Source organism: Peromyscus maniculatus, chromosome 4 (genome assembly GCF_049852395.1).
Source record: "Peromyscus maniculatus bairdii isolate BWxNUB_F1_BW_parent chromosome 4, HU_Pman_BW_mat_3.1, whole genome shotgun sequence".
In the NCBI taxonomy this organism is placed as follows: domain Eukaryota; kingdom Metazoa; phylum Chordata; class Mammalia; order Rodentia; family Cricetidae; genus Peromyscus; species Peromyscus maniculatus.
Genome location: NC_134855.1, coordinates 129,037,180 through 129,064,916, shown reverse-complemented (window position 1 = coordinate 129,064,916; position 27,737 = coordinate 129,037,180). Strand labels below are relative to the sequence as shown.

Below are 27,737 nucleotides of genomic sequence, written 5' to 3'. Positions count from 1 at the left end.
TGCTGCTGCTGCTGCACACCTTTAATCCCAGCACTTGGGAGGCAGAGGCAGGTGGATCTCTGTGAGTTCAAGGTCAGCCTGGTCTACAGACCAAGTTCCAGAACAGCCAGGGCTACACAGAGAAACACTGTCTCAAAGAAAGAAGAAAAAAAAGAAAGAAAGAAAGAAAGAAAAAGAGAGAGAGAGAGAGAGAGAGAAAGAAAGGAAAGAAAGAAAGAAAGAAAGGAAGGAAGGAAGGAAGGAAGGAAGGAAGGAAGGAAGGAAGGAAGAAAGAGAAAGAAAGAAAGAAAGAAAGAAAGAAAGAAAGAAAGAAAGAAAGAAAGAAAGAAAGAAAGAAAGAAAGAAAGAGGAAACCATCTCTCAGTGGGGGCACTTCTTTACTTTGGGTTCTGCCTGGAACTGAAGTACAAGATGAGAGGGCAGGAGATATGGGTCAGCTGGTAAAGCTCCTGCTGCACAAATATGAAGACCTGAGTTCAGATCTCCAGAACCCTTATAAAAATCTGGCTGTAATCCCATCCCAGGAGAAGTAGAGACAAGAGGTTCCCTGGAGCTCACTCTCCAGCCAGTCTAACTGAATCAGTAGGCTCTAGGTTCAGTGAGAGACTCTAACTCAAAAAATAAGGTGAAAGCCATGCAATGGGGGATGCACACCTTTAATCCCAGCACTCAGCATGCCAAGGCTACACAGAGAAACCCTATCTCAAAAAAAAAAAAAAAAGAAAGAAAGAAAGCAATTGAGGAAAACATCCAACACTCAATATCTGGCCTCTACATATATGTGCATTAGCAACCACGTGTACACACACAAAGTAGATTGGTTAAGGACCTGAAAACTTGATCAGCTAACTGACATTTACAGAAAACTGACTGCACTCCCAAATCAGCATTAGTAAATAAACCCGTAACAATTACCATGATGGACCTTGTTTGGGGCCTTACAAGTCTCAAAAAATCACAAAGACTGAAGTAATATCAAGTGTGTTCTATCATCATGATATCTAATACTGTATATACTAATCAAAAATTATTTAGGAGGTGAATGGGATCAAAACATATTGTATAAAATTCTCAATTTATAAAAATTGTTTTTTAAAATTAATTTTAAAAATATATTCTTTATATAAATGAAATCAAATTAGAAACCAAATCCTAGCACTAGTTCAAGGCTAGTCTGGTCTACATAGTGAGTTCCAGGATAGTCAGAGCTACATAGAGCCTGTCTCAAACAAACCAGCAACATCAAAAAGAATCCAAAACCAGACTGAGAGCTGAAACTAGGCGTGGCAGCTCAAGACTGTAATTCTAGCACTTAGGAGGCTGAGGCAGAGCATCAGCAGTGCCAAGGTCTCCTCTGGGCCCTTACAAGGATGCTGCTCATCTACACAGCATAAGTTATCTGCTCAGTACTGTCCAGCCTCCTCCAGCCTCCCACAGCTCCTGAAGAAGGCTCAGCCTCACCTGTGGCCTACTGAAACCTTCACTTGGCCAAATAACTTTTCCTGGGGGCTTATTCTACTGCTAAGGAAACAGATTTATTCCCCTACCCCTGGATGTTGACATCTTCTACTAGATAAATATTTGCTACTTTTGAAAAATGTATCATGAAAACAGATTCAGACTGAAGACTGTTGATTTTTATTTATAAAAGTACAGCATTTACTATGGGAATGCAATGATTAGAGATATAGCTTGTAACAAAGCTTAACAGGTGGCAGATTATACTTGGAGCCACGTGCTCCTGGTCTATAGTCTGCTCTTTGATTTTTGTTGTCGTGTCTTTTGAGGTGCGAGGGATGGAACCCAGGGTTTCTCAAATGCTAAGTAAGTGCTCTACCACTGAGCTCCCCCCAGGTGCCCTTCGTAGTTATTTTAGAGCATGCCTGTAAATTTAAAATCAAAGGAAGAGGGGAGGTCCAGTGAGGATGTTTCCATGAGCTAGACTTAGCGTCACACCTGGCGGAGCCTGAAGTCCCCGCTGCCGTCAGGACAGTCAGGACAGCACGTGCTCCAGGACCCCTTGTCTGATCAACTGCTCACACTTCCACCGAGGCAAAAAGTGCTGCCAGCAAAAGGGAGTGAGAGAAATGATTAGGAAAATTATATTTCACATCAGTAAAAAGCAACAGTTATTATATACCTTATCAACTTCTACAGCTAAGTAAATAAAAGCTAAACTCAACTAATTTCCTTTTTTTTTTTTTTTTTTGGTTTTTTGAGACAGGGTTTCTCTGCATAGCTTTGTGCCTTTCCTGGATCTCACTCTGTAGCCCAGGCAGTCCTCAAACTCACAGAGATCCGCCTGCCTCTGCCTCCCGAGTGCTGGGATTAAAGGCGTGCGCCACCACCACCTGGCCTAATTTGCTATTATAACCAAGTAAAACTGATACTACTAAGAGATGAACACTACTAATAAAGTTATTATTTTTATAAAAGTCATTGCATAATTCTTAAGATTTATTCATTTTTATTTTATGTGTATGAGTGTTTTGCCTACATGTATCTATGTGTACCACATGTATGCCTGTTGCCCGTGGAGGCCAGAAGAGGGCACTAGATCTCCTTGGACTAGGGTCCTCCGCAAGAGCAGAAAGTGTACTTAACCACCAAGTCATCTTTCCAGCTCCTTATTCACCAACTTTTTAAAAATTATTAAGTGTTAAACACACACAGTGATACATCTGACAGTTGCTTTAACACCATATTCATAAGTATTAAAGAATACATGTTAAGCATTTCTCCACTAGTGTCTGAACTATGTGGATGACCTACACAGATACAGTCAGTTTTAGGTGTAGACAGATATATTTTTAAGTAACTAATTTAGTATGCATGCATGCATGCATGCATGCGTGGGTGCGTGCGTGTGCATGTGCAGATACAGATATGCATAGGCCATAGCATGTATGTGAAGGTCAGAAGACAACATCTCAGGATGTCTCTTGCCATCTTATGGGATCCAGGGATTGAACTCAGGTCATTGGGCCTGTGTGCTAGTACTTTTATTTACTATGTCATCTTGCTGGCCCATGATCAGGTATTTTAGAAATTCCTTAACATTAAACAGTAGAAAATAGGTTTCAAACACAGATAATGTAAGTTGTTGAGGCTGTTCACATGTCCACACAAGAGTAAATGAACAGGCTCAGGCCTCATTGGCTCAGCACACAGTGGGCAGATCAGCAACAGAGCTCCAGAAAACCTCAACAAATTGAAAGCACTTCCACTCATCTTGCTCTGAGGACAGCTTTGCTCCTGGCAACTGCAGGTTCCCATGGCACCTTCAGAACACAGATTTTTTTAAAGCACCTTAATTCACCATCTAGTTTTGGTGCAGTATGTTTAAGGAGACACATGGGAGAGAACAGTTGGTTTAACAAAGATTTTAGGCTATCTTTGAAATCAGTTCTACAAACCTACTTTTGGGAAATGACAGCTGCACACTAATAAAGCAGATCAGTCACCCTCTTGGGCCAGAGCACAAGATGACTAGAAGTATTCTGTTCCAGGATGTAAACAGTCCACATCATGATTTAAGGACAAGGCACTAACTGGTTAACACCCACATGGCAGGACAGGCAAAGAAGAAAGAATGGCCCTTATCTTCCTTTACTGTGACTTCAGAAAACGGGGAGAGGATAAAAATGAACTGGGTTAATATGAAGTCACAGCTCTTCAATGACAATCTTATCCTATTAAGCTGTTCTGTTTACATATTAAGTACTTAAAAGTTCTTGATCTACACCATGATTTCTTGCTGTAAAGAACAAGGTTAAAATGAGGTATAAGCTGAAAATGGTTGCTTAAGAATTTTCATAAATTCACTGGGTGGTGGTGGCACACGCCTTTAATCCTGCTGCAGGCCTCAGGAATATATCATAAGAACTCAGCTGGTTATGGCAAAGTCACTACCTGGAGGGATCAGGGAATTCCTCCAGAGGAAGCCAAATTCCAAGGAGTTTTTGGTGTTATTTGGCTTGTTATAAATCAGCTGTATTCTGTTATGAAAATCATGTGTGCCTTCATAGTTTTCCCAATTGACTTTTCCCTTAGAAGGGCTAACAGTGTGGACTGATCACTCTCTGGACATACACATTCCAGGAATTTGGAGAACAGCCTCAGGAAAGGCTTTCTCTGGAATCAGATTATCTCCCTTAGCCACTTTCCAGGACTAATAGGAGACATTGCCTAGGTGGGCGCCCAACTTTCAATGACTAACAGTGATAGCAGCCCACATGCAAGTCTCCTGACTTAAGGTAAATTCCACAAGGAGACACTGCCTAGGTGAGGTGGACGTTAAGTAAAAAATAGCTTTACACAATTTAGCTCGGACCCTTCCTTTTTATACTGGGACTTCCAGGGCACGTAGAGGATGGAGAAGAGAAAAGAGAATGGAAGAACTAGATGGGTAAGAACTTGAGAGGAACAAACTGAGTTGGGGAAGAACTAGATTGAAGGGCTAGAAGAGAGTACCAGAGGAACGAGATGGAAGATGAGGAAGAGTCAGATGGGGAAGTACTAGCTGGGTAAGAACAAGGTGAAAAGGACCTAGATGAGGCAGAATTAAGATGAGAGAATTAAGATATAAGTTAAGAGGGAACAGTAGATAAACAGAGAAATCAGGCAAGAAAGGAGCTAGGCACGAGAACAGAACTGAAGCTGTATATATGTGGATGTTATGCCAGAGGAATTAAAGCAAGTGGACTATAGAGCTCAGTGTGCTGAGATTCTATTTCCTGAAAATAGTCCTCTCCGTTAGTAGTTCTCTCTCCTGAGCCCCTGAGATGTATAATATTAAGGCTGGTCCCTCTAATATTATATAAGATAATCCCAGTACTTGGGAGGCAGAAGCAGGCGGATCTCTGTGAGTTTAAGGCCAGCCTGGTCTACAGAGCGAGTTCCAGGATAGGCTCCAAAAGCTACACAGAGAAACCTTGTCTTGAAAAACCAAAAAAAAAAAAATTCCATAAAGTCAGGGACAAGCTCAAACCAACATTCTTTTGCTTCTTACTCTAGTACTATAGATATGAACCTATCTATAGCTTCATGCACGCTGGACAGCTGGACAAGTGCCACCATTGAGGCACAACTCCAACCCTCTTTTTATTTTTTGAGATAATATCTCACTAAACTGCCAGGTATGGCTTGGAATTTCCTTTGTAGCCCAGGTTGGTTTTGAACTTGCTATTGTGACCAACCTGGTCTGGAACTCTGGAATTAAAGACAAACAACACTGTATGTGGTTGGTCTTCAACTTTTGGTCCTCCTCAGGTGGGATTACCTCCTGAGTAAATGGGATTACCAACTCTTAAATTCAGTATTTTAATAGTCCCCAAATAATCTGTCAACTAATTAGAATAAGGCCCATCATAATAATTACTCAGGAAAATGTTTAGTATTAAATATAATCAGCAGCCTAGTAAATAAATACATTTTTTCTTGCCATATGAAACATTTGCTTCAAGTCTTAGTATTTAGAAAAAGTCCAGAAAGGTCTGAGATACAGAGGAACATTACAAGGAGATATTCTTTTTGCTACTGAATCCAGCATTTCCTTACACACATTCTTAACAAAGTCTAAAGCATATAACAACAGAAAATACCTGACTATTTTTTTTAAGCAGGACTGAAGTGCCATCATCAACTTCAAATTCTCCATAGTCTTTCAAACACCGTACCTGAAAGAACAAATTGAGACTTTGTTTTTTCTTTGAGACAGGGTCTTTAGCTGTGTTGACTAGTTGAGTCTTAGGCTCAAGTGAGCCTACTGTGTTGGCCTCCTGACTAGCTGAGAACGTAGCTATGCCCCAGCATACCTGGTTTATGTTATTATGTGTAGTAATCAAAAGGAAAACAGGTGCTGCATGAATATCTATGTAATATCTAGATCCACTCCAGCCTCACTTTGTAGTAGTAGTATGAGAACAGGACACAGGTAAGTTTGCCAGTTCCTGCTTTTGGAAGAGATTCTTCCAATCTTCTTCAATATGCAGACTCATTCCAGGGAATTCTTAGCAGCAGAAAATGAAAGCTGTGCGACAATAGAAGCAAAAACGTTGTACTGAATTATCTTTTTTTTTTTTTTTTTTTTTGGTTTTTCGAGACAGGGTTTCTCTGTGTAGCTTTGCGCCTTTCCTGGAACTCACTTGGTAGCCCAGACTGGCCTCGAACTCACAGAGATCCACCTGGCTCTGCCTCCCGAGTGCTGGGATTAAAGGCGTGCGCCACCACCGCCCGGCCTGAATTATCTTTTAATTTGTAAAAATTTGTAATCATCTCAGCTTGTCCTCATCTTAACCTTATTCTTTAGGCAACCAGGTTATGAAAACTGAGGTCCTGGTTGGAAGGTAGAGGAGCGAGGCAGTCTTTGACAGCAACTCCTGCAAAGAAAAGAACTATCTGGGCCGTCAAGACAGCTGAGAGGGTAAAAACACTTGCTGTGTCAGCCTGGTGACCCCTGACCTCACAGGATAAGGAGAGAACCAACTCCCCAAAGTTGTTCTCATGTATACCAAAGGACACAACTGCAGTCAGGTACACATTCCATGTAAATAGTTCTTTTGAAGGGACAACACTAAGTGCTCTCCAGGAAGACAGAGGCATTCCACCTCATGAGAACTGGGGAGGAGTTTACTCTCCTGAGGGTTAGGACCCATACTGCACTGCCACTGACTTCCAGTAACACCAACTCCAGCAACAAGTACAGATATTTGTACATGTCCTAGAATTAGTCTGAAATTTGACAATAACTCAGAGCTTTTTAACTTAGTGTGAGAAATACTATTAGAGGAAAACCTCCACTGCTGTATTGACTTCTTTGAAAAGACTGGTTTTGGGGAAAAGGTGCTGTGGCCAAGTGTGTCCCCTCAATCACTTTAGGATTACTTTTTCCCCATTTTGTGACAGGGTTTCCTGTAGCCCAGGCTGGTTCTAAACTCTAAACTTCTGCCTCAGCCTCCCAACTACTAGGACTGCAGGTATGAACTACCACACTTGGCTTAAATTACCTACTTCTACACATTAATATTCTTTTTTTTTTTTTTAAGATTTATTTATTTATTATGTATACAGTGTTCTGTTTGCATGTATCCCTGCAGGCCAGAAGAGGGTGCCAGATCTCATTACAGATGGTTGTGAGCCACCATATGGGTGCTGGGAATTGAACTCAGGACCTCTGGAAGAACAGCCAGTGTTTTTAACCTTTGAGCCATCTCTCCACCCCCGGCATTAATATTCTTAAATTAAAAAAAAAAAAAGTCAAGCATGGTGGCTCAAGCCTGCAATCCCAGCACTTGGGAGGTAGAAGCAAGAGGATCATGAGCTAAGTAAGAGTTACCCTTGACTACACGGTATGTTCCAGGTAAACCTCAGCTGCATGAGACCCTATCTCAGTATATATATAGTTGTGTGTATACACACACACACACACACACACACACACACACACACACACACACTGTCTCATATCATTACTCATTTAATATCCAAAAGTTCCCACTTGTCTCACACATATTTTGTTTTTTTCCCATTTTATTTCATGTGGATGGGCGTTTTACCTGCATTTTTGTCTGTACACCACATGTATAGTATCCAAGTGGGGCGGAGGGCATCGGGTCCCCTAGGACTGGAATTAGATGGTTATGAGCTGCCATAGAGGTGCTGGGATTGAACCTGAAGCCTCTGGAAAAGCAGCCAGTGCTCTTTACCACTGAGCCATCTCTCCAGTCCCTCATGGATATTTTCCTAAGTTTTCATGTTGAAACTAGAATCTGAGAGAACTACACATTGTACTTTATGTCTTACCTTTCAATCTATAGGTTTCTCTCCCTCTTTAGAAACTTTTTCCTTTTGGCAATCTATTTGTGGTACTAAAACCGAAACTATTAAAATGGGTGTACTGATGAAATTTTAGGTGTCCATGCTAAAGACAGTGGAAACTATCTTCTCCTCACTCTTGTCTTAAGTTTCCTTTCTTTCTTTGTAAGAGAAGTTAGTAAATCCTCATCTTTGATAAAGGGTAGCACAATGTGCACATTAAGGCAAGTTTACCTACTTCAATATAGAGGCTTTTGGGGGGTTTCACATCCTGGGTGATGTCCAAGCCTTCCTCTCCTCCCAGTGACCTCATGTAAGTAGCAAGAGACTTTTTATAATGGTTGAACCACTCCATCTGTGAACATAACAATGGTCATTTACAAAGGTTTAAGAAAATTTGTACAGAGCAGTGGTGGTGCACGCCTTTAATCCCAGCGCTCAGGAGGCAGAGCCAGGCGGATCTCTGTGAGTTTGAGGCTAGCCTGGCCTACAGAGCGAGATCCAGGACAGCACCAAAGCTATACAGAGAAACCCTGATGTGGGATGGTCTATATGTCAAACTACTCTGATTGGTCAATAAATAAAACACTGATTGGCCAATGGCCAGGCAGGAAGTATAGGCGGGACTAACAGAGAGGAGAAAAGAAAGAACAGGAAGGCAGAGAGAGACACTGTCAGCCACCACCAGGACAAGCAGCATGTGAAGATACCGGTAAGCCACAAGCCATGTGGCAAGGTATAGATTTATAGAAATGGATTAATTTAAGATACAAGAACAGTTAGCAAGAAGCCTGCCATGGCCATACAGTTTGTAAGCAATATGTCTCTGTGTTTACTTGGTTGGGTCTGAGCTGCTGTGGGACTGGTGGGTGACAGAGATTTGTCCTGACTGTGGGCCAGGCAGGAAAACTCTAGCTACAAAACCCTGTCTCAAAAAAACCAAAAAAAAAAAAAAAAAAAAAAAAAAAAAAAAGAAAGAAAGAAAGAAAAGAAAGAAAATTTGTACAAAGCACATACTACCATTTCAAAATTGACACATCCTAGGGCTGGATCTTCCCACAGCAAGCAATTATTAAAATCCCCCACAGACATTCCCACTAGCCCAATGATCTCTTCCCAGGAATTTCAGGTTGTGTCAAGTTGACAAAGCTATCACAACTACCAAAGTGAAGGCAGCTCTGGCAGACATCAGACACTCGGCCTGCATGGTCTGAGCAACAGCATATAAAAACCATAGGGAGCCGGGCGGTGGTGGCGCACGCCTTTAATCCCAGCACTAGGGAGGCAGAGCCAGGCGGATCTCTGTGAGTTCGAGGCCAGCCTGGGCTACCAAGTGAGTTCCAGGAAAGGCGCAAAGCTATACAGAGAAACCCTGTCTCGAAAAACCAAAAAAAAAAAAAAAAAAAAAAACCATAGGGAAAACAAAGGTCCACAAGCTCCACTGACCCCGCCCACTGTGCATGGACCTATCAGACTCCAACTTCAGAGGACCCTCAAGAACGACCAGAAAGGTGCCCTAGTACCTCACCCCTGTTTTATTTCAAACCCTGTGGGACCCCTCACCCTTTTATTCTTCTTGGTACACTTTTAGTGTTACTTTCACCACCACCCCCTTTTTTTGTTTGTTTGGGATTTTTGTTTTAATTTAATTCAATTTTACATATCAGCCACGTTGTTTGGGATTTTATTTTTTGGTTTTTCAAGACAGGGTTTCTCTGTGTAGCCCTGGCTGTCTTGGAATTCACTCTGTGGGCAAAGCTGGCCTGGAACTCACAGAGATCCGCCTGTCTCTGCCTCTGAGTTCTGGGACTAAAGGCGTGCGCTATTATCACTGCCTGGCTTGCTTGTTTTTTGAGGTGACTATGGTTGAGATGTCATGTTTTTTTCTTTTCTTTTCCAATTTCTTGCTCTTTTCCCTGAATAACATTTATCTCACTCAGCTTCTGTCCCCATTCTTGTATTTAATCTTGCTTCTCTATTTTCCTGCCTCCTCCTCCTCCTCCTCATGTCATTCATTTACTGTTCCCACACTCCCTCTGAAAATGACCTTTGTCCCACACTCTGCAGTGGCTTTGCCAGTTTTCCCTTTGTGGTCACTGATGATCCATTAGTGGGCTGCACTTGACTTTAAGTGTATTTCTATATCTTGTCTGGCTTCTTGGTTTGTTGCTATCACAGAAATTTGCTTTCTCTCTACGGAGGGTACTAGAGATTAAGCCTTCAAGAAGATCCCCAAATAAAACAGGGAGAGTTCCTGGTGGTAGTGGTGGTGGTGGTGGTGGTGGTGGTGGTGGTAGTGGTGGTGGTGGTGGCGGCATACACCTTTAATCCCAGTGTTTGGAAGGCAGAGTTCGAGGCCAGCCTCATCTACAAAGCAAGTTCCAGGACAGCCAGAGATGTTACATAGAGAAACCCTGTCTTGTGGGGGGAAAAAAAGCAACCTAGTGGAAAATGTCAGAAATTGTGGGGAAACAAAAAACAAAACAAAACCCATGGAGCAGAAGAGGAAATAACTATATTGAAGATCAACAAGGAAATAAGCATCACCACACAAGGACCAAGAATTCTGGCACACAATCAAGAGACCAAACCTAAGAATCCACAGGATAGAAGTGAAGGTAAATTTTAAAGGGTTAAGAGATTCCACTCAATGAAATTATAAATATAAAAATTTCCTAAATCTAGAGAAAGAAAGATATCCGACATAAGAGGTATTAGAACCCTAAAGACAAGACCAGAGAAGAACCTCTCTAACATATTGTAGTCAAAATGTCAAAAATGCAAAGCAAAATAGAATTATAAGATGATATAACAATTGGAAACATGTTGAGGGCTATAAGAGGTCAGATAGGTCCTGATCCAATGGCAGTGGGTGATTCAACACACCATTTTCTTTTTTTAATTTTTTATTTAATTTTTTATTTATTTTTTTGGTTTTTCCAGACAGGGTTTCTCTGTGTAGCTTTGGAGCCTGTCCTGGAACTCAGAGATCAGCCTGCCTCTGCCTCCCGAGTGCTGGGATTAAAGGTGTGCGCCACCACCGCCCGGCTCAACACACCATTTTCATTCAAACTGAAACCTGAGTTAAATTATACTGCAGAGGCTGGAGAAATGGTTCAGTGGTGAAGAACACTTGTTGCTCTTGCAGAGGACCTGGGTTCTATTTCCAGCATCAACATAGTGGCTCACAACCAATTGTAATTCCAGTTCCATGGAATCTGACCCCTTCTTCTGACCTCTAAGGGCACCAGGCATGCACATGGTGTCCATACATACACATAGGCAAACCATTCATACATAAAAAATAATCTAAAAAAAAATCAAACTACACTGTAGATCAAATGAGCTTATTAGATACACACAGAATATCTATCTAACAGGTAATGAATATACATTCTTCTTAGCAGCCCATAAGCTTCTAGAAGAGAGATCACATTCTGGGTCACAAATCAAGTCCTAAATAATACAAGAGAATCTAAATAACTTCTTGTATCTTATCAAATTGATGCCATAAAACTAGAAATCAACAAGAAAACTACTAAAACCACACAAATATTTGGAGAGTCAATAATATACTTTTGAATGACCACTGAGCCACTGAAGAAATTAGGGAGGAAACTGAAAATTACCTAGAATCAAACAATGTGAGAATACAATTTACCAAAATCTTTGGTACACAGCTAAAGCAGTTGTCAGAGGAAAGGTGGTAGCTATAATAAGCACTTACCCAGAGAAATTAGATCCTCCCACAAAACAAAACAAAACAAAACAAAATAAAAACCTGGCAACGCACCTTAAGGTTCTAGGAAAACATGAATAGTCCAAACCCAAATGCAGGAGGACGAGAGAAATAATAAAGATCATGGCAGAAATTAATGAAGTAGAAACTAAAAAAATAATATATAGATACAATCAAAAAATGGATAAATTCCTAGGCACATAAGATCTGCCTAAAGTAAATCAAGAAGAAACAAATCCATTAAAATCAGTGAGACTATAGCAACCGTAAAAGGCCTCCCAACAAAGGAAAGCCTCAGGACTAGACGGATTGACTGTCAAATTCTACCAAACCTTTCAAGAAGAGCTAGCACAAATACTTTTATTAAACTATTCCATAACAGAAGGAAGGAAACAATGCCAAATGCATTGTACAAAGCCAGCATTATCATGACACCAAAACCCCATGACACAACAAAAAAAGAAAACTACAAAGTTCCCTGATAGACATAAAAACTTGCAATAAATTCTTAGAGTCAGAATTAAAGAACACATTAAGAAGATCAGACATGACCACGATGACTTCACTCCAAGGACGAAAGGTTGGTTCAACACACACAAATCAAAAGATGTAATACAATATATAAATAGTTAAGGACAGAAATCATGTATCACTGATGCAGAGAAGTATCAACAGTTGTCAATGAGGACTCTCGATAGTGGAGGCTAGAAACCATACAGTCAGTGGACTGGGCTTTAGACCTCACTAACAGTGTGGCCTCCTGGGAGGGGAGGAGAGAAGACAGCTCAGTGACAGGGTCATTAATTCAATGGTCATATCTCTGGAGCATAAAACCCCAATCACTTAGACACCAGTGCTGTGTAATAGTACCTGGATGGAGCCGGGTGGTGGTGGCACACGCCTTTAATCCCAGCACTCGGGAGGCGGAGCCAGGCAGATCTCTTGTGAGTTCAAGGCCAGCCTGGTCTAAAAAGTGAGTTCTAGGACAGGAGAAATATAAAGAGAAACCCTGTATCAAAAAAAAAAAGAGCACCTGGACGGCAATATTTGTGTACCATTATGGGATATGTCGGGAGGGTGTCATGCTCTGCTGTACAAGCATAAGATACAGAAGCTTATAGTCTCCAACCCTCTCAGCCCTGCCTCACGAGTCTCATCCAGCTGGTTCCCATTTGTATCCACTTTGCATTGTATCCATTTGGCTTCAAGACACTGATGTTTGAAGCTGAATGGTTTGCTGAGTTTTATGATTCATTCTGGTGCCGTACTGAACCTATAGGAATCATGGAACATTAGAACTTGTAACTGTTGTCTAAAGTAAAGGGAACTTTCATTGAAGACTTAGGTGAAGTGTGGTCTAACTTCAGGCAGTTATTCTCTGAAGTCCTTGTAAACTGTATCATTTTTAAAGGAGATAATTTAGACACAGGGAGAGGTGTAGCAGGAATCTTAACAGGTCTTATTAATAAAAACAAACCTGAAGCAGGTATTAGGGTGAATGCTGGAAGATCAGAGAAGTAGGACAAGCCACAGCTACCTCATCTTGTCAATTCCTCAGCTGATCCTGTTTCCTCAGACTGAGAAGCCTGTGTCCTCATCCAAATGGATCTCAGCTGAACTGCTACTCAAAAGCCTGAAAGCTTAACCAGCCTACTTCCTGGTTTTCACGCCTTATATACCTTTCTGCTTTCTACCCTCAATTCCTGGGATTAAAGGCGTGAGTCACCATACCTGGCTGTTTCCAATGTGGCCTTGAACTCACAGAGATCCAAACAGATTTCTGCCTCGGGAATGCTAGGATTAAAGGCGTGAGTGCCACCATTTTCTAGCCTCTGTATCTAGTGGCTGTTCTGTTCTCTGACCCCAGATAAGTTTATTAGGGTGCACAATATTTTGGGGAACACAATATCATCACAGAGAGGTCAAGTTACTTGCTTGAGATAGACAGCTCTTGGATAGTAAGGATTTAAGTTTATTTGGCTTCAATACAATATCTGAAGTAATCCTATGCCTTGGACCAATCAAGATTTATTACCAATATGAATGTGTAATATTAATTAGAATGTATATATATACCTATATGTATACATTGTATAGAAAACAGCCAAGTAATAATTCCAGTTTTTAATCCCAAAGATGGATTAGTAGTAAATAGCATATTGGGCAGGGTGGTGCACACTTTAATCCCAGCACTCGGGAGACAGAGGCAGGTGGATCTCTGTGAGTTCAAAGCCAGCCTGGTCTACAAAGCCAGTTCCAGGACACCCAGGGCTGTTATACACAGAAACACTATTTCGAAAAACAAAATAAGAACTATTGGGACTCTATTTTGTTAAGTACTTAGTTTTCCACACAGTACAGGCACTTAGAAATACTCCCCACCACATACTTCCTATCATAGTATATAAGAAATTAGTTCAAGGCCAGGTGTGGTAGCACATGCCTTTAATCCCAGTACTCAGTAGGCAGAAGCAAGCAGATCTCTGTGAGTTCAAGGCTAGCTTGGTCCACAAAGCTAGTTCCAGGACAGCAAGGGCTACACAGAGAAACCTTGTCGCTAAAAAACAAAAACACACAACAAAAAGAAATTAGTTCAGGTTAGAAATTGCTGAATTCGAAGACCCTGACATTAATCCATGCACATATGAACACCTGGTTTTTGACAAAGGAGCCAAAACTATACAATGGAAAAAAGAAAGTATCTTCAACAAATAGTGCTGGCATAACTGGATGTCAATATGTAAAAGATTACAAATAGATCCATATCTGTTATCATGCACAAAACTCAAGTCCAAGTCGATCAAAGACCTGAACATAAATCCAGTTACACTAAACTTAATAGAAAAGAAAGTAGGAAGCACTCTTGAACGCATTGGCACCGGAGACCATTTCCTAAATAAAACACCAACAGCACAGACCCTGAGCACAACAATTAATAAATGGGACCTCTCAAAATTAAGAAGCTTTTGCAGGGCAAAAGACACGGTCAGTAAGATAAAAAGACAGCCAACAGAATGGGAAAAGATCTTCACCAACCCCACATCTGACAGAGGATTGATCTCCACAGTATATAAAGAACTCAAGAAACTAGACATATAAATACTGAACAGTCCAATTGAAAAATGGGCTAAAAAGCTAAACAGAGAATTCACAAAACAAGAATCACAAATGGCTGAAAGACATTTAAAGAAATGCTCAACATCCTTAATCATCAGAGAAATGCAAATCAAAATGACTCTGAGATACCATCTTACACCTGTCAGAATGGCTACGATCAAAAACACCAATGACAGCCAATGTTGGAGAGGATGTGGAGCAAGGGGAACACTCTTCCACTGTTGGTGGGAATGTAAACTTTACAACCACTGTGGAAATCAGTATGGCGGTTTCTCAAAAAATTAGGAATCGAACTACCTCAAGACCCAGCCATCCCACTCTTGGGCATATACCCAAGGAATGCTGATTCATACCATAAAGATACATGCTCAACTATGTTCATAGCAGCACTATTTGTAATAGCCAGAACCTGGAAACAACCTAGATGCCCATCAACGGAAGAATGGATGGAAAAAATGTGGTACATATACACAATGGAGTACTACTCAGCAGAGAAAAACAATGAAAGCATGAAATTTGCAGGCAAATGGATGGAACTAGAAAAAATCATCCTGAGTAAGATAACCCAAACCCAGAAAGACAGTCATGGTATGTACTCACTCATAAGTGGATTCTAGATATAAAATAAAGAACAATCAGACCACAACCCATAGAACCATGGAGGCTATATATATATATATAGCATGGAGGTCCCTAGGATGACTGTGGCTTATAATAAATTTCGGTTTTACTCAATTATTGAAAAAAAAAATAGTCAAACGAATGGAAACACATGAGCTATGAACCAAAGGCTGAGGGGCCCCCAGCTGCATCAGGCCCTCTGAATAGGTGAGACAGTTGATCGGCTTGATCTGTTTGGGAGGCAACTAGGCAGTGGGACCGAGTCCTGTGCTCATTGCATGAGTTGGCTGTTTGAACACTGGAGCTTATGCAGGGACGCTTGGCTCAGTCTGGGAGGAGGGGACTGGACCTGCCTGGACTGAGTCTACCAGGTTGATCGCAGTCCTTGGGGGAGGCTTTGCCCTGGAGGAGGTGGGAATAGGGGGCAGGCTGGGGGTAAGGGGAGGGAGTGGGAGGGGGGAGAACAGGGGAACCCGTGGCTGATATGTAGAACTGAATGGTATTGTAAAATAAAATAAAAGGAAAAAACAAACAAACAAACAAAAAACCCCAAAAAAACTAGATAGCAAGAAGCCTGAGCCATTAGGCCAGTTTAAATAATAAAAAAAAAAAAAAGAAAGAAAAAAAGAAAAAAGAAAGAAAGAAATTGCTGAATACTAAAGACAAAAAGAGAAACAGAGATAACTACTGTTAGAGAACATAGATAGCATTTTTATACATTTAAATAGTGCTAACTTACTTCTTCAGCAGACATGTGGAATCGTAAAGCATTTGGCAAGACACTGCCATATTCCCACCTGAGTGCTCTAATCCGAAGCAACCGGTCATACCTAAGATGTATAAGATGGTATAAGAATAAAAGGGGTCAAAAGTCATTCTGATGAGAAGACTCAAGACTCACCAAAACCTAAATGGAACATGGGGACTTTGTTTGGCTACTGATTAGAAAGACACCAACAAGAAGACATCTTTGGGACAATGGAAAAAAAACATGCATAAAACTGTTTAGATTGTTGGTGCGGTGGCAAATGCCTTTAATCCCAGAACTTTGGAGGTAGAGGCAGGAGGATCACTGTGAGTTCAAGGCCAGCCAGGACTACATAATGACACCCTGTTTCAATTTTAGAAAGTTGTTTAACTCTCCAAATGTGACAATATAGAGTGGTTACAAAAGCCAAGAGATCCTTACTGCTTAGAGACAAAAAGCGTTAAGAATTCAGTGGTGAGCTGCCATGGTAATCCAAACTAGTGCAGCATAAAAACAATATGCAATGAAGTAAATGTGGCAAAACACTAAGGTCTAAGCCCTAGGTTCTACAGAGCAAGTTATATTGTTTTCACTTTTTATGAATACACTAATGTTTCATAATTTTAAAAAATTTTAAAAAAACATAAAAAGGAACCACAGAAGATTTCTTTCTTCCTTGCTACCAACTGAGAAACCAAACTACATCAAAAACCTTCCTAGGTTCCCTGACACTCCAAGCAAAACCCAAGGCACTTACAGGTATGCTATAGTGCAGCGTCGATTTCTTAACAAAGAACAATGCCGAAATTTGATGGTTGGTATCAAATCACCTCGTCCAGCTGACTTTGCTTCATTCCTGGTAAGGACATAGAAAGAGCAAGAAACATATTCCAGTGTAGGTAAAAGTTTCAAAGCCAGAATGACTGACATACATGCTTGCTTTGTCCATTTAAAGTTAGTAGCAGTAAACCCGAGCAGAGTAGCTACCACCATGCCAGTGCTTTCATTAATATATTAAAAGAAAAAAACAGAACTGGGTACAGTGGTACACACCTTTGATCCCAAGCATTTAGGAGGCAAAGTCAGAGAAATCTCTTGAGTTAAAGTCATCCTAGTGAGACCCTGTATTTATCAGAAAATCTAGGTTTTGTTCTTGTAGTGCTGAAGATCAAATCCAGGGCCCCACACATGCTAGACGAGAGCTCTAGCACTAAGCTTCTTCCTGACCACAGAGAGCCATTCTACAAACTTCTGCCACTCTGTGGAGGTCAGGCTAAGTCTCCACATTCCTTACAACTGCTTACAATGTAAAGATATCACCCCCAGATTATAAGAAACCAATATAATACATTTGGACTAGCAGGGCATGGTGGCACCGTATCTATAACCCTAGCACTTGACGGAACTACAAAATGAGATCTTTTCTCAAAAGATTAAATTTAATAGCAGAATAATGTAGAAAGTACACATAAAACTCTTCACATTTACACATGATTAGTTGAAGGGTTCCCCTTTATTCACAAGTTATTTTTTAAATTTTTATTACATTTATGTGTGCATGCAGTTTGTGTATAGAACAGATCAGAGGGCAACTTTAAGGAGTTCATCCTCTCCTTTTACCATGTGAGTCCTGGGGGTCTAACTCAAACCATCAAACTTAACAGCAAGTACCTCCACCCACAGAGTCATCTCACCAGCCCTATTTTTTTTTTTTTTTTTTCAAAATCTTATTTGGGTTGGGTGGTGATGACACATGCCTTTAATTCCAGCACTCAAGAGGCAGGTGACTCTCTGTGTTAAAGACCAGCCTGGTCTAAACAGAGAGTTCCAGGATAGCCAGGGCTACACAGAGAAAAAACTTAGAGAAAAAAAAAATCTTGAAAAAAAACTTAGAGGAAAAAAAAAATCTTTTTATTTGTATAGGTGTTTGTACCACATGCATGGAGTTCCCACAAAGGCCAGAAGAGGGTATCAGATCCCCAGGAACTGGAGTTTTAGATCATTGTGAGCTGCCATGTGGGTTCTGGGAATCAAACCCAGTGCTCTCAAGAGCAGCTGGTATTCTTAACCACTGCCATCTCTCCAGCCCCCTCACAGATAATTTTAATCAGAAACTAGTAACAATGATCACCTCCCCAGTGAGAATTTAACAGAGTAAGGGACAAATTTCTGGATCATTAATTTGCAGAGTACAAATACATGGAGTACGGAAAATTCAGTCCCTTACTGGACCAAGACCTAATAGGCCAACTCTAAAATATATCTTTATTCTGTTTATTGTAGTCAATGACCTGAATGGCCACTGTGTCATTCTCTCTGCTTGTTAAATACATATAGCAGCCAGGATGACCTTAAGACAGACTGCCTACCCCCCACCCATTCTCTCATCTGATGACACCCTCTTCTCCTTGCTAAGTTCCAGCCACACTGGTCTTTAAATGTGGTTTCCTGAGGACTAGCCTCTTTAAGATCCTTAACATATGCTGTAGCTACTGCCTGAATGCTCTTTGCTCACCTTGATTGTTTGAGTGACTAAAACCCTCTTCTTGAAGCCTCAGCTGAAATATCTTTTCCTCAGAGAAAACTCCCAGTTCCTCAGTTTCAGTTATACTTCATATTGGCTCCTAGCATTATTCTCTCTTGCAGCCTTTCTTTAGAGCAAAGTGTCATAGTGTCTGCCTCCTGAACAGTAAGGGTCACGAAAAGAAATCAAGGCTATGTTAGTTATGGAAATACCAGAAATATTTATCAATGCAAATTTATTCAGTGTATGTCTGTTGAATGGATTAATGAACAACTTTGCAGAATTGCATTCAAGACTTGATATCGGACTCACATTTACCACAGTCCTCATTATATTGGTAAAAATTTTTCTGTTATCTACATATAATGTGTTCCTATCGTTTGTATACCTCACAGATCTTATCATCATATTATTAACTTCTACATCCAAGTAACTCAGACCTCTCTAGGTAAGATTCTGACTACCACTGGGCATTAATCCCAGCACTTGAGAGGCAGAGGCAAATGGATCTCTGAGTTCAAGACCACCCTGGTCTACCCCAGCTTTATCCAGTTTTTAGCACTCTTTTTTTTTTTTTGTAAATCTTACCATGTGATGGCAGCCTCTGAAGTCTGCTCACACAGTCCAGATTCACCAATGTTTGAAATGCCAGGCCTTGCTTAAATATCCAGTAACTCTATAGCCCTCTCTTGACCTGATAAGTGGTAGGTAGCCTTTTGTGATACCAGTTCTCAGTAAACTCTGCTCATGGTGTCAGAAATCACCGCTGTTCCTGCTCAGAGGACCCTCCTCCTTCAAACACACTAAGGCATCTGTCAATGAAACGAAAAGTGAGAACTAAGTATTGACTTGCATTGTGGGCTTTATCTGCTCCTGTCTCATCTTTTAAAATCTGCCTTAATTCTTTCAACGTAGAAGTCATACATCATAATACATCATGAAGATGTATTAAGCATCTAGCATATGTGAAGCATTGTCCAACCACAGAGCAGCAGAAACTTCTTTAGGTTCAAGTGCTGTGCTTACTTGTACAACCAGGGTAAGATCAGGTTCAGAAAATTAAAAAAAAAAAAATTACATCCCCCAAAGAGATAAAAGGTTCTGATTTTAACATCTCATTTTTTATTTTATTTTATTTGTTTGTTTGTTTGTTTAATGGTTTTTCAAGACAGGATTTCTTTGTGTAGCTTTGGAGCTTGTCCTGGAACTCACTCTGTAGACCAGGCTGGCATTGAACTCACAGAGATCTGCCTGCCTCTGCCTCCCTAATGCTGGGATTAAAGGCATGCACCTCCATCACCTGGCTCATTTTTTATTTATTTATTTATTTTTTAAAGTAAATCTTTTTTTTAAAAATTTATTTATTTATTATGTATACAGTGCACATATCCCTGCAGGCCAGAAGAGGGTACCAGATCTCATTACAGATGGTAGTGAGCCACCATGTGGTTGCTGGGAATTGAACTCAGGACCTTTGGAAGAGCAAGCAGTGCTCTCAACCTCTGAGCCATCTCTCCAGCCCCCGGCTCATTTTTTATTTTTAAAACATTGATATTATCACAACTTACACATCAGACTGGTTTTGTTCATACAAAGCTTTCATCTCCTCCAGAACTTGTCTGAGTCCATCCTCCTGAAATGTATAAATATATTGATTTCCCGATTAATTTCAATCTGTACTATATTTATTTTTCATTTACATACCTTAACAAAAAATAGTCTTCACAATATATTTCCATGGCTACAGATATTGGTAAGGAATATAAAATGGTATAGCCTGTGGAAATCAGTTCCACAGCTATTCACACTTAAAAGGAATGGACAGAGTTCCTGAACCCAGGATGCCAGGCAAGCAGGAGGATCAAGACTTCAAGGTCTTCATATATGACATAGATACCCAATCTTTTTTTTTTTGGGGGGGGGGGTTCACGAGACAGGGTTTCTCTGTGTAGCTTTGTGCCTTTCCTGGAACTCACTCTGTAGCCCAGGCTGGCCTCAAACTCAAAGAGATCCGCCTGTCTCTGCCTCCCGAGTGCTGGAGATACCCAATCTTAAAACAACAAAGGACTGTAGGTGCAGCTCATGGGTAGAGCACTTTCCTAGCTAGCAGAAGACCTCCATCCCCAGCACCAGAAAAAAGTTAAACTGAACTACCATGTGACCCGGCAATTCCACTTCTAGTTCTAGACCCAATCCCATTCTTAGACATGTTTTCTTTGTTATTTTCTTCCTTTCACTCCTTCATTTTTTTCTACTACTGAACTAAATCTCCAACCCATACACAAAAACTTACACACAATTTTATTGTGTTTGATTTTTTTTTTATTTTCAGGTTTTCATAATTTTTGTTTTGTTTTTTTGTTTTTGAGACAGGGTCTTGCTAGTACTATGTGACCCAGGCTGACCTCACATTAAATCTTCTGCCTCAGCATCCCATGTCCTGGAATTACAGGCATACACTGGGCTTTCTGCAAATGTTCTTGGCAGCATTATTCAAAATAGTCAAAAGCAAAAATAACTCAAAGGACCGACAACAGATGGAAATATAAACCAAATGTGGTATATAACCCAATGGAGTATCATTTAGCAATAAGAAGGAAGGAGTACTGATACGTGCTACAACATAGATGGATCCTGACAATTCATGTTAAACCAGACAGCAGACACAAAAGGACTGTAATACCTAGGAAGGCAAATTCATAGACAGAAAAGCGCTTTAGCCAAGCACAGCAGCACATGCCTAGAATCAATCCTAGCAACTGGAAAAAGTATCTCAAGTTGAGGCCAACCTGAATTTTTTCAGACAGTGAAACCTTGTCTCAAAAAAACAAAATAAGCCAGGCGGTGGTGGCACACACCTTTAATCCCAGCACTTGGGAGGCAGAGCCAGGCGGATCTCTGAGTTCGAGGCCAGCCTGGGCTACAGAGTGAGTTCCAAGAAAGGCTCAAAGCTACACAGAGAAACTCTGTCTCAAAAAACAAAAACAAAAAAACAAAAAGGCTGGGTGGTGGTGGCACATTTTCTTTTTTTTTAATTATTTAACACTATTTTATGTGCATTGGTGTGAGGGTGTCAGATCCCCTGGAACTGGAGTTACAGACAGTTGTGAGCTGCCATATGGGTGCTGGGAATTAAACCTGGTTCCTCTGGAAGAGCAGCCACAGCCAATGCTCTTAACTGCTGAGCCATCTCTTCAGCCCTGTGGCACATTCTTTTAATCCCAACACTCCAGAGGCTGAGGCAGGCAGATCTCTATGACTTCAGGCCAGCCTGGTCAACAAAGTGAGTTCCAGAACAGCCAGAGCTACAGAGAACCCCTGTCTTGGGGGTGGGGGTGGGGCAATGAGAGCAGCTCAGCTTGTAAGGGCACTTGCCTCCAAGCCTGATGACCTGAATTCAATTCCTGTAACTCACATAGTAGAGGGAAAGAACCGACTCTCACATCTCCCCTGACCTCCACAACTGTGCTGTTGCACATATGCCTCCACCCACATAAATAAATGTGGGTAAAAGAAAAGTGGTCATCAGGAGCTGTGAGAAATGGGGAGTCAGGCATTAAAGCCTAATGATGACAAAGTTTCTGCTGGAGTAATGAAAGATGGTTTTGGGAACAGTGAAGGTGATTTGACAACAGTGAATGTAATTAGTGGCATTGGAGTGTACACTAAGTTAAAATGGGCAACTTTAGGAATACAAGGAATATACCTAAACATTAAAAAAAAAGGCAATTTACAGCAAGCCAACAGCCACTATCAAATTAAACGGAGAGAAACTCAAAGCGATTCCACTAAAATCAAGAACAAGACAAGGCTGTCTGCTCTCCCCATATTTATTCAATATAGTACTTAAAGTTCTAGCTAGAGCAATAAGACAACAAAAGGAAATTAAAGGGATACAAATTGAAAAGAAAGAAGTCAAACTTTCACTATTTGCAGACGATATGATAGTATACATAAGTGGTCACAAAAATTCTACCAGGGAACTCCTATAGCTGATAAACTTCTTCAGTAAAGTGACAGGATACAAGATCAACTCAAAAAAATCAGTAGCCCTCCTATACTCAAATGATAAAAGGGCTGAGAAAGAAGTCAGAGAAACATTACCCTTTACAATAGCCACAAATAATATAAAATACCTTGGGATAACACTAACTAAACAAGTGAAGAACCTTTTTGATAAGAACTTTAAGTCTCTAAAGAAAGAAATTGAAGAAGATATTAGAAAATGGAAAGATCTCTCATGCTCATGGATAGGTAGGATTAACATAGTAAAAGTGGCAATCTTACCAAAAGCAATCTACAGATTCAATGCAATCCCCATCAAAATCCCAACACAATTCTTCACAGACTTGGAAAGAATAATACCCAACTTCATATGGAAAAACAAAAAACCCAGGATAGCTAAAAGAATGGTGGTGGCGCACACCTTTAATCCCAGCACTCGGGAGGCAGAGCCAGGTGGATCTCTGTGAGTTCGAGGCCAACCTGGTCTACAGAGTGAGTTCCAGAAAAGGAGCAAAGCTACACAGAGAAACCCTGTCTCGAAAAACCAAAAAAAAAAAAAAAAAAAAGAATCTTGTACAATAAAGCAACCTCTGGAGGCATCATGATCCCTCACCTCAAGCTCTGCTATAGAGCTATAGTAATAAAAACAGCTGGTACTAGCATAAAAACTGACATACGGACCAATGAAATTGAATTGAAGACCCTGATATTAATCCACACACATATGTACACCTGATTTTTGACAAAGAAGCCAAAACTATACAATGGAAAAAAGAAAGTATCTTCAACAAATGGTGCTGGCATAACTGGATGTCAACATGTAAAAGATTGCAAATAGATCCGTATCTGTTATCATGCATAAAACTCAAGTCCAAGTGGATCAAAGACCTCAACATAAATCCAGTTACACTGAAATTGATAGAAGAGAAAGTAGGAAGTACTCTTGAACGCATTGGCACAGGAGATCACTCCCTAAATATAGCACCAGTAGCACAGACACTGAGAGAAACAATTAATAAATGGAACCTCTTAAAACTGAGAACTTTTGTAGGGCAAAAGACACGGTCAGTAAGACAAAAAGACAGCCTACAGAATAGAAAAAAGATCTTCACCAACCCCACTTTTGACAGAGGGCTGATCTCCAAAGTATATAAAGAACTCAAGAAACTAGACATCAAAATACTGAACAATCCAATTAAAAAATGGGTTACAGAGCTAAACAGAGAATTCTCAAAAGAATCTCAAATGGCTGAAAGACATTTAAGGAAAGCTCAACATCCTTAGTCATCAGAGAAATGCAAATCAAAACGACTCTGAGATACCATCTTACACCTGTCAGAATGGCTATGATCAAAAACACTAATGAAAGTCTATGTTGGAGAAGATGCGGAGCAAGGGGAACACTCCTCCACTGTTGGTGGGAGTGCAAACTTGTACAGTCACTGTGGAAATCAGTATGGTGGCTTCTGAGAAAATTGAGAATTGATCTACCTCAAGACCCAGCCATACCACTCTTGGGTATATACCCAAGAATGCTCAATCATACCACAAAGATACATGCTCAACTATGTTCATAGCAGCATTATTCATAATAGCCAGAACCTGGAAACAACCTAGATGCCCTTCAACTGAAGAGTGGATTAAGAAAATGTAGTACATATACACAATGGAGTACTACTCAGCAGAGAAAAACAATGACATCATGAAATTTGCAGGCAAATGGATGGAACTAGAAAAAAAATCATCCTGAGTGAGGTCACTCAGGACTCACAAAGACAACAAACATGGTATGTACTCACTCATAAGTGGATACTAGATATAAAGCAAAGGACAATCAGACTGCAACCCACAGAACCAGGGAGGCTACATAGCAGGGAGAACCCTAAATTGACTGTGGCTTATAATAAGTTTTGGTTTTGCCTGATCACTGGGCAAGCTTTAGTGAAACATTTCACTATTAGGATAAGAATTTGTACCGTATCAAGCTGATGAAAGAATATGTGGCTGTACTTTCAGGAGGGGAGGCTAAAATCTTTTTAGATTATGGATTAGCCTATAGAAAAATGTCTGCCGTAAATCAAACAGTGGCCGGGCGGTGGTGGCGCACGCCTTTAATCCCAGCACTTGGGAGGCAGAGCCAGGCGGATCTCTATGAGTTCGAGGCCAGCCTGGGCTACCAAGTGAGTTCCAGGAAAGGCGCAAAGCTACACAGAGAAACCCTGTCTCGAAAAACCAAAAAAAAAAAAAAAATCAAACAGTGAAGGGGAAGATGAATAGGAATCTCACTTACACAACTTAAGTAAAACATAGCTCTCTGAACAGATGAAGATAGGTTTCTTCTGTATCCCAAAATCTAATCAATATTTATATGTATAATTCAGCTATTATTTGGCTTAAAAGGGCTTAATGGGAAATGTTAGCACTTTTACTATTTTCTACAGAGAAAATATTTTCCAGTTTCAAGTAACCATGGAATTTTGAATTATAACCTCTTTTTATGTTCAAGCTATCTGTATATTATTTCTCCTGTAGTTGTACATAAAATGCTTTTACATTAAAAAAGGACAACTACTATAGAATTGTATTACATGAAATATATAGAATATACAAATTCATAGAGACAGAAAGATTAGATGTTATCTCAAGATGGAGAAGAAAGGAATATACAGCAATGATTTCTTAAGTACAGAATCTCTGTTTTGTGTAATGGAAAAGTCCCACAAATGGACAGTAGTAAAAGGACATCATAATATGACTGTAATAAATCAATACAATTAATGTAATTAATGAATATCACATAGTTATTGAATAAAAAAATAAAATGGGCAACTTTATATTAGAATGCATATTTTTACCAACTAAAAGGTAAAACAAATAGCCATTTAAAAAGTGCAATAAGGACTGGGGAGATGGCTCAGTTGTAACACAAATCTTAAAAGGTCTTATAATAAAAACCCAGAGCTAGATATTGGGGAGAAACTGAGAGATCAGAGAGAGAGAACAAGTCACAACTAACTTCACCTCGACAACTCCTCAGCGATCCTGTTTCGACAAATTCTCAGATTGAAAGCCTCACCCCTGAGGGTCTCAATTGAACTGCTTAAAAGCCTCTAGTTCCTAGTCCTCAAGCCTTATATACCTTTCTGTGTCCTGCCATATTATTTCCTGGGATTAAAGGCATGTGTGCTTCCCAAACCAAGACATGAGATCTCTACTGCTGGGATTAAGGGTGTGTGTCACCATGCCTGGCTTTGTTCCTAGTGTGGCCTTTGTTCCTAGTGTGTAGTCACAAAGATCCATAGATCTGCCTCCTGAATGCTAGGATTAAAGGCATGTGCTACCACTGCCTAACCTCTATGTTTAATATAGTGGCTGTTCTCTTCTCTGACCCCCAGATAAGTTTATTGGGGTGCACAATATATCAATCACACTTGCACAGGACTCAGGTTCAATTCCAGCACTACATGGTGATTCATAAACATCTGTAACTCCAGTTCCTGCTCTCTTCCGACCTCCGTGGGCACCAGGCATGCATGTAGCCGTAAAACATACATGCATGCAAAACATTCATACACAGAAAATTTAAAAATAAATCTTTAAGCCAGGCGATGGTGGCATGCACCTTTAATCCCAGCACTTGGGACACAGAGGCAGGTGGATCTCTGTGAGTTTGAGGCCAGCCTGTTCTACAGAGCATGTTTCAAGACATCCAAGGCTACACTGAGAAACCCTGTCTCAAAACAAACAAACAAACAAACAAACAAAAAAACAGTAAATAAATCTTTAAAATAAAAAGGCACAATAAAACTACTGAACTACTGAAAACATACACCACAATAAGAATAGTCTTTTTGAAGTCAGCCTGGTCTACAGAGTGAGTTCCAGGACAGCCAGAGCTGTTATACAGAGAAACCCTGTCTCAAAAAACAAAACAAACAAAAGTCTCAAATAGATTATACTGGGCAAAAGAGGCCAGATACAGATACAAAGGGTGCATACATGATTCCATATGGCCCTTCACAGGGCATCAGGCTCTTTCTAGAAGTGTCAGCTCTTAGCAGACTGAACCCAGATACATGAAAGAAAAAAAGTCAATATCATCTACAAGCAAGGAAAGGAAATGGGTGGTTTCCAAAGGCTTCAGGTGGGACCTGGCTTCACAGCGACCCCCAGAACTACTAGGGTTACATCAAGATGCTATTGGTTCATCAAGAGGCTGGGTGTAAAGATGTATGTGGAGCTGGAGAGATTACTCAGCGGCTAAAAGCACTTGCTGCTCTTGCAGAGGACCTGGGTTCCCAGCACCCACATCCTGAAGCTCACAAACGCCCAGTTCCAGAGGATCCCATACCCTCTTTAGGCTTCCATGGGGCACCTGCATGCAGGTGACGCACATACACGTATTTTGTTGTTGTTGTTTAAAATAGTGTTTCAGGCCCGGCGGTGGTGGCGCACGCCTTTAGTCCCAGCACTTGGAAGGCAGAGCCAGGCGGATCTCTGTGAGTTCGAGGCCAGTCTGGACTACCAAGTGAGTTCCAGGAAAGGCGCAAAGCTACACAGAGAAACCCTGTCTCGAAAACAAAAAACAAAACAAATAAATAAATAAATAAATAATAAATAAAATAGAGTTTCAGGCCAGCCTGGATAACATGAGGCCTTGTCTCAAAAAAACAAAATCAAGAAACAGATGGGGAAATTCACCACGTCAATGAATAACATGAATATGAGTCTTTCCTTTTTCTTCCTACAATTGGTTTGGCCCAGTTTCAAACTTTTTGTTCCCGAGCTCGGCACCTAGCAAAGAGGTAAAGCGAACCCAGCAACTGACATGTGAGAAGAATCTGCCTAGCCCAGGGAGAGTCCACACAGGCCCCGCCCCTCGTTTGAGGCCCCGCCCCCAGGCCAGGCCCTCGGCACGCCCCTGCCCGTCCGCCGCTCCTCACGTTGAAGGCCGGCAGCTGCCCTTCCGGCGCGCGGTGTAACTCGCGGACGAGCTCCATAGCTTTTTCGCAGAACATGACGGACGCTCCTGGGTCCCGCGGTCCTGTCAACTGCCAAGCCACGCCAAACGGTCGCTGTGCTCTCGGCCGCGGCACTTCTATTGTTCGGAGCCCCACAGCGCTCAGCCGCTCCTCCTCGCTTTGGCGCCAAACAGGCTCAGCCAATGG

The 27,737-nt window shown here is 40.9% G+C and overlaps 1 protein-coding gene across 2 annotated transcripts; it reads right to left on the bottom strand.

Moving 5' to 3' along the window:
• Window positions 1–1,615: 1,615 nt before the first annotated feature.
• On the bottom strand, window positions 1,616–27,737 carry Gins1 (GINS complex subunit 1). 2 transcript variants are annotated; one of them, XM_006985526.4, is made up of 7 exons: window positions 27,513–27,735; window positions 20,133–20,197; window positions 16,798–16,896; window positions 16,032–16,122; window positions 8,054–8,170; window positions 5,604–5,678; window positions 1,616–2,062 (listed from the first exon to the last, which is right to left on the bottom strand). In XM_006985526.4, exons 1-7 carry the CDS (start codon window positions 27,585–27,587, stop codon window positions 1,994–1,996), a joined length of 591 nt encoding a protein of 196 aa, XP_006985588.3. In that variant the 5' UTR covers window positions 27,588–27,735; the 3' UTR covers window positions 1,616–1,993. The 2 variants fall into 2 exon arrangements, with proteins under 2 accessions (XP_006985588.3, XP_042132374.2); XM_042276440.2 differs by lacking the exon at window positions 8,054–8,170 and having other exon boundaries at window positions 27,513–27,737.

Coding starts and splice junctions, on each gene's coding strand:
- Gins1 (XM_006985526.4), bottom strand. CDS start 27,587: ATGTTCTGCGAAAAAGCTATGGAGCTCGTCCGCGAGTTACACCGCGCG. Junction 20,198..27,512: donor GGCAGCTGCCGGCCTTCAAC/GTGAGGAGCGGC, acceptor TATACATTTCAG/GAGGATGGACTCAGACAAGT. Junction 2,063..5,603: donor TGCTTAAAAAAAATAGTCAG/GTATTTTCTGTT, acceptor TTTTGCTGGCAG/CACTTTTTGCCTCGGTGGAA.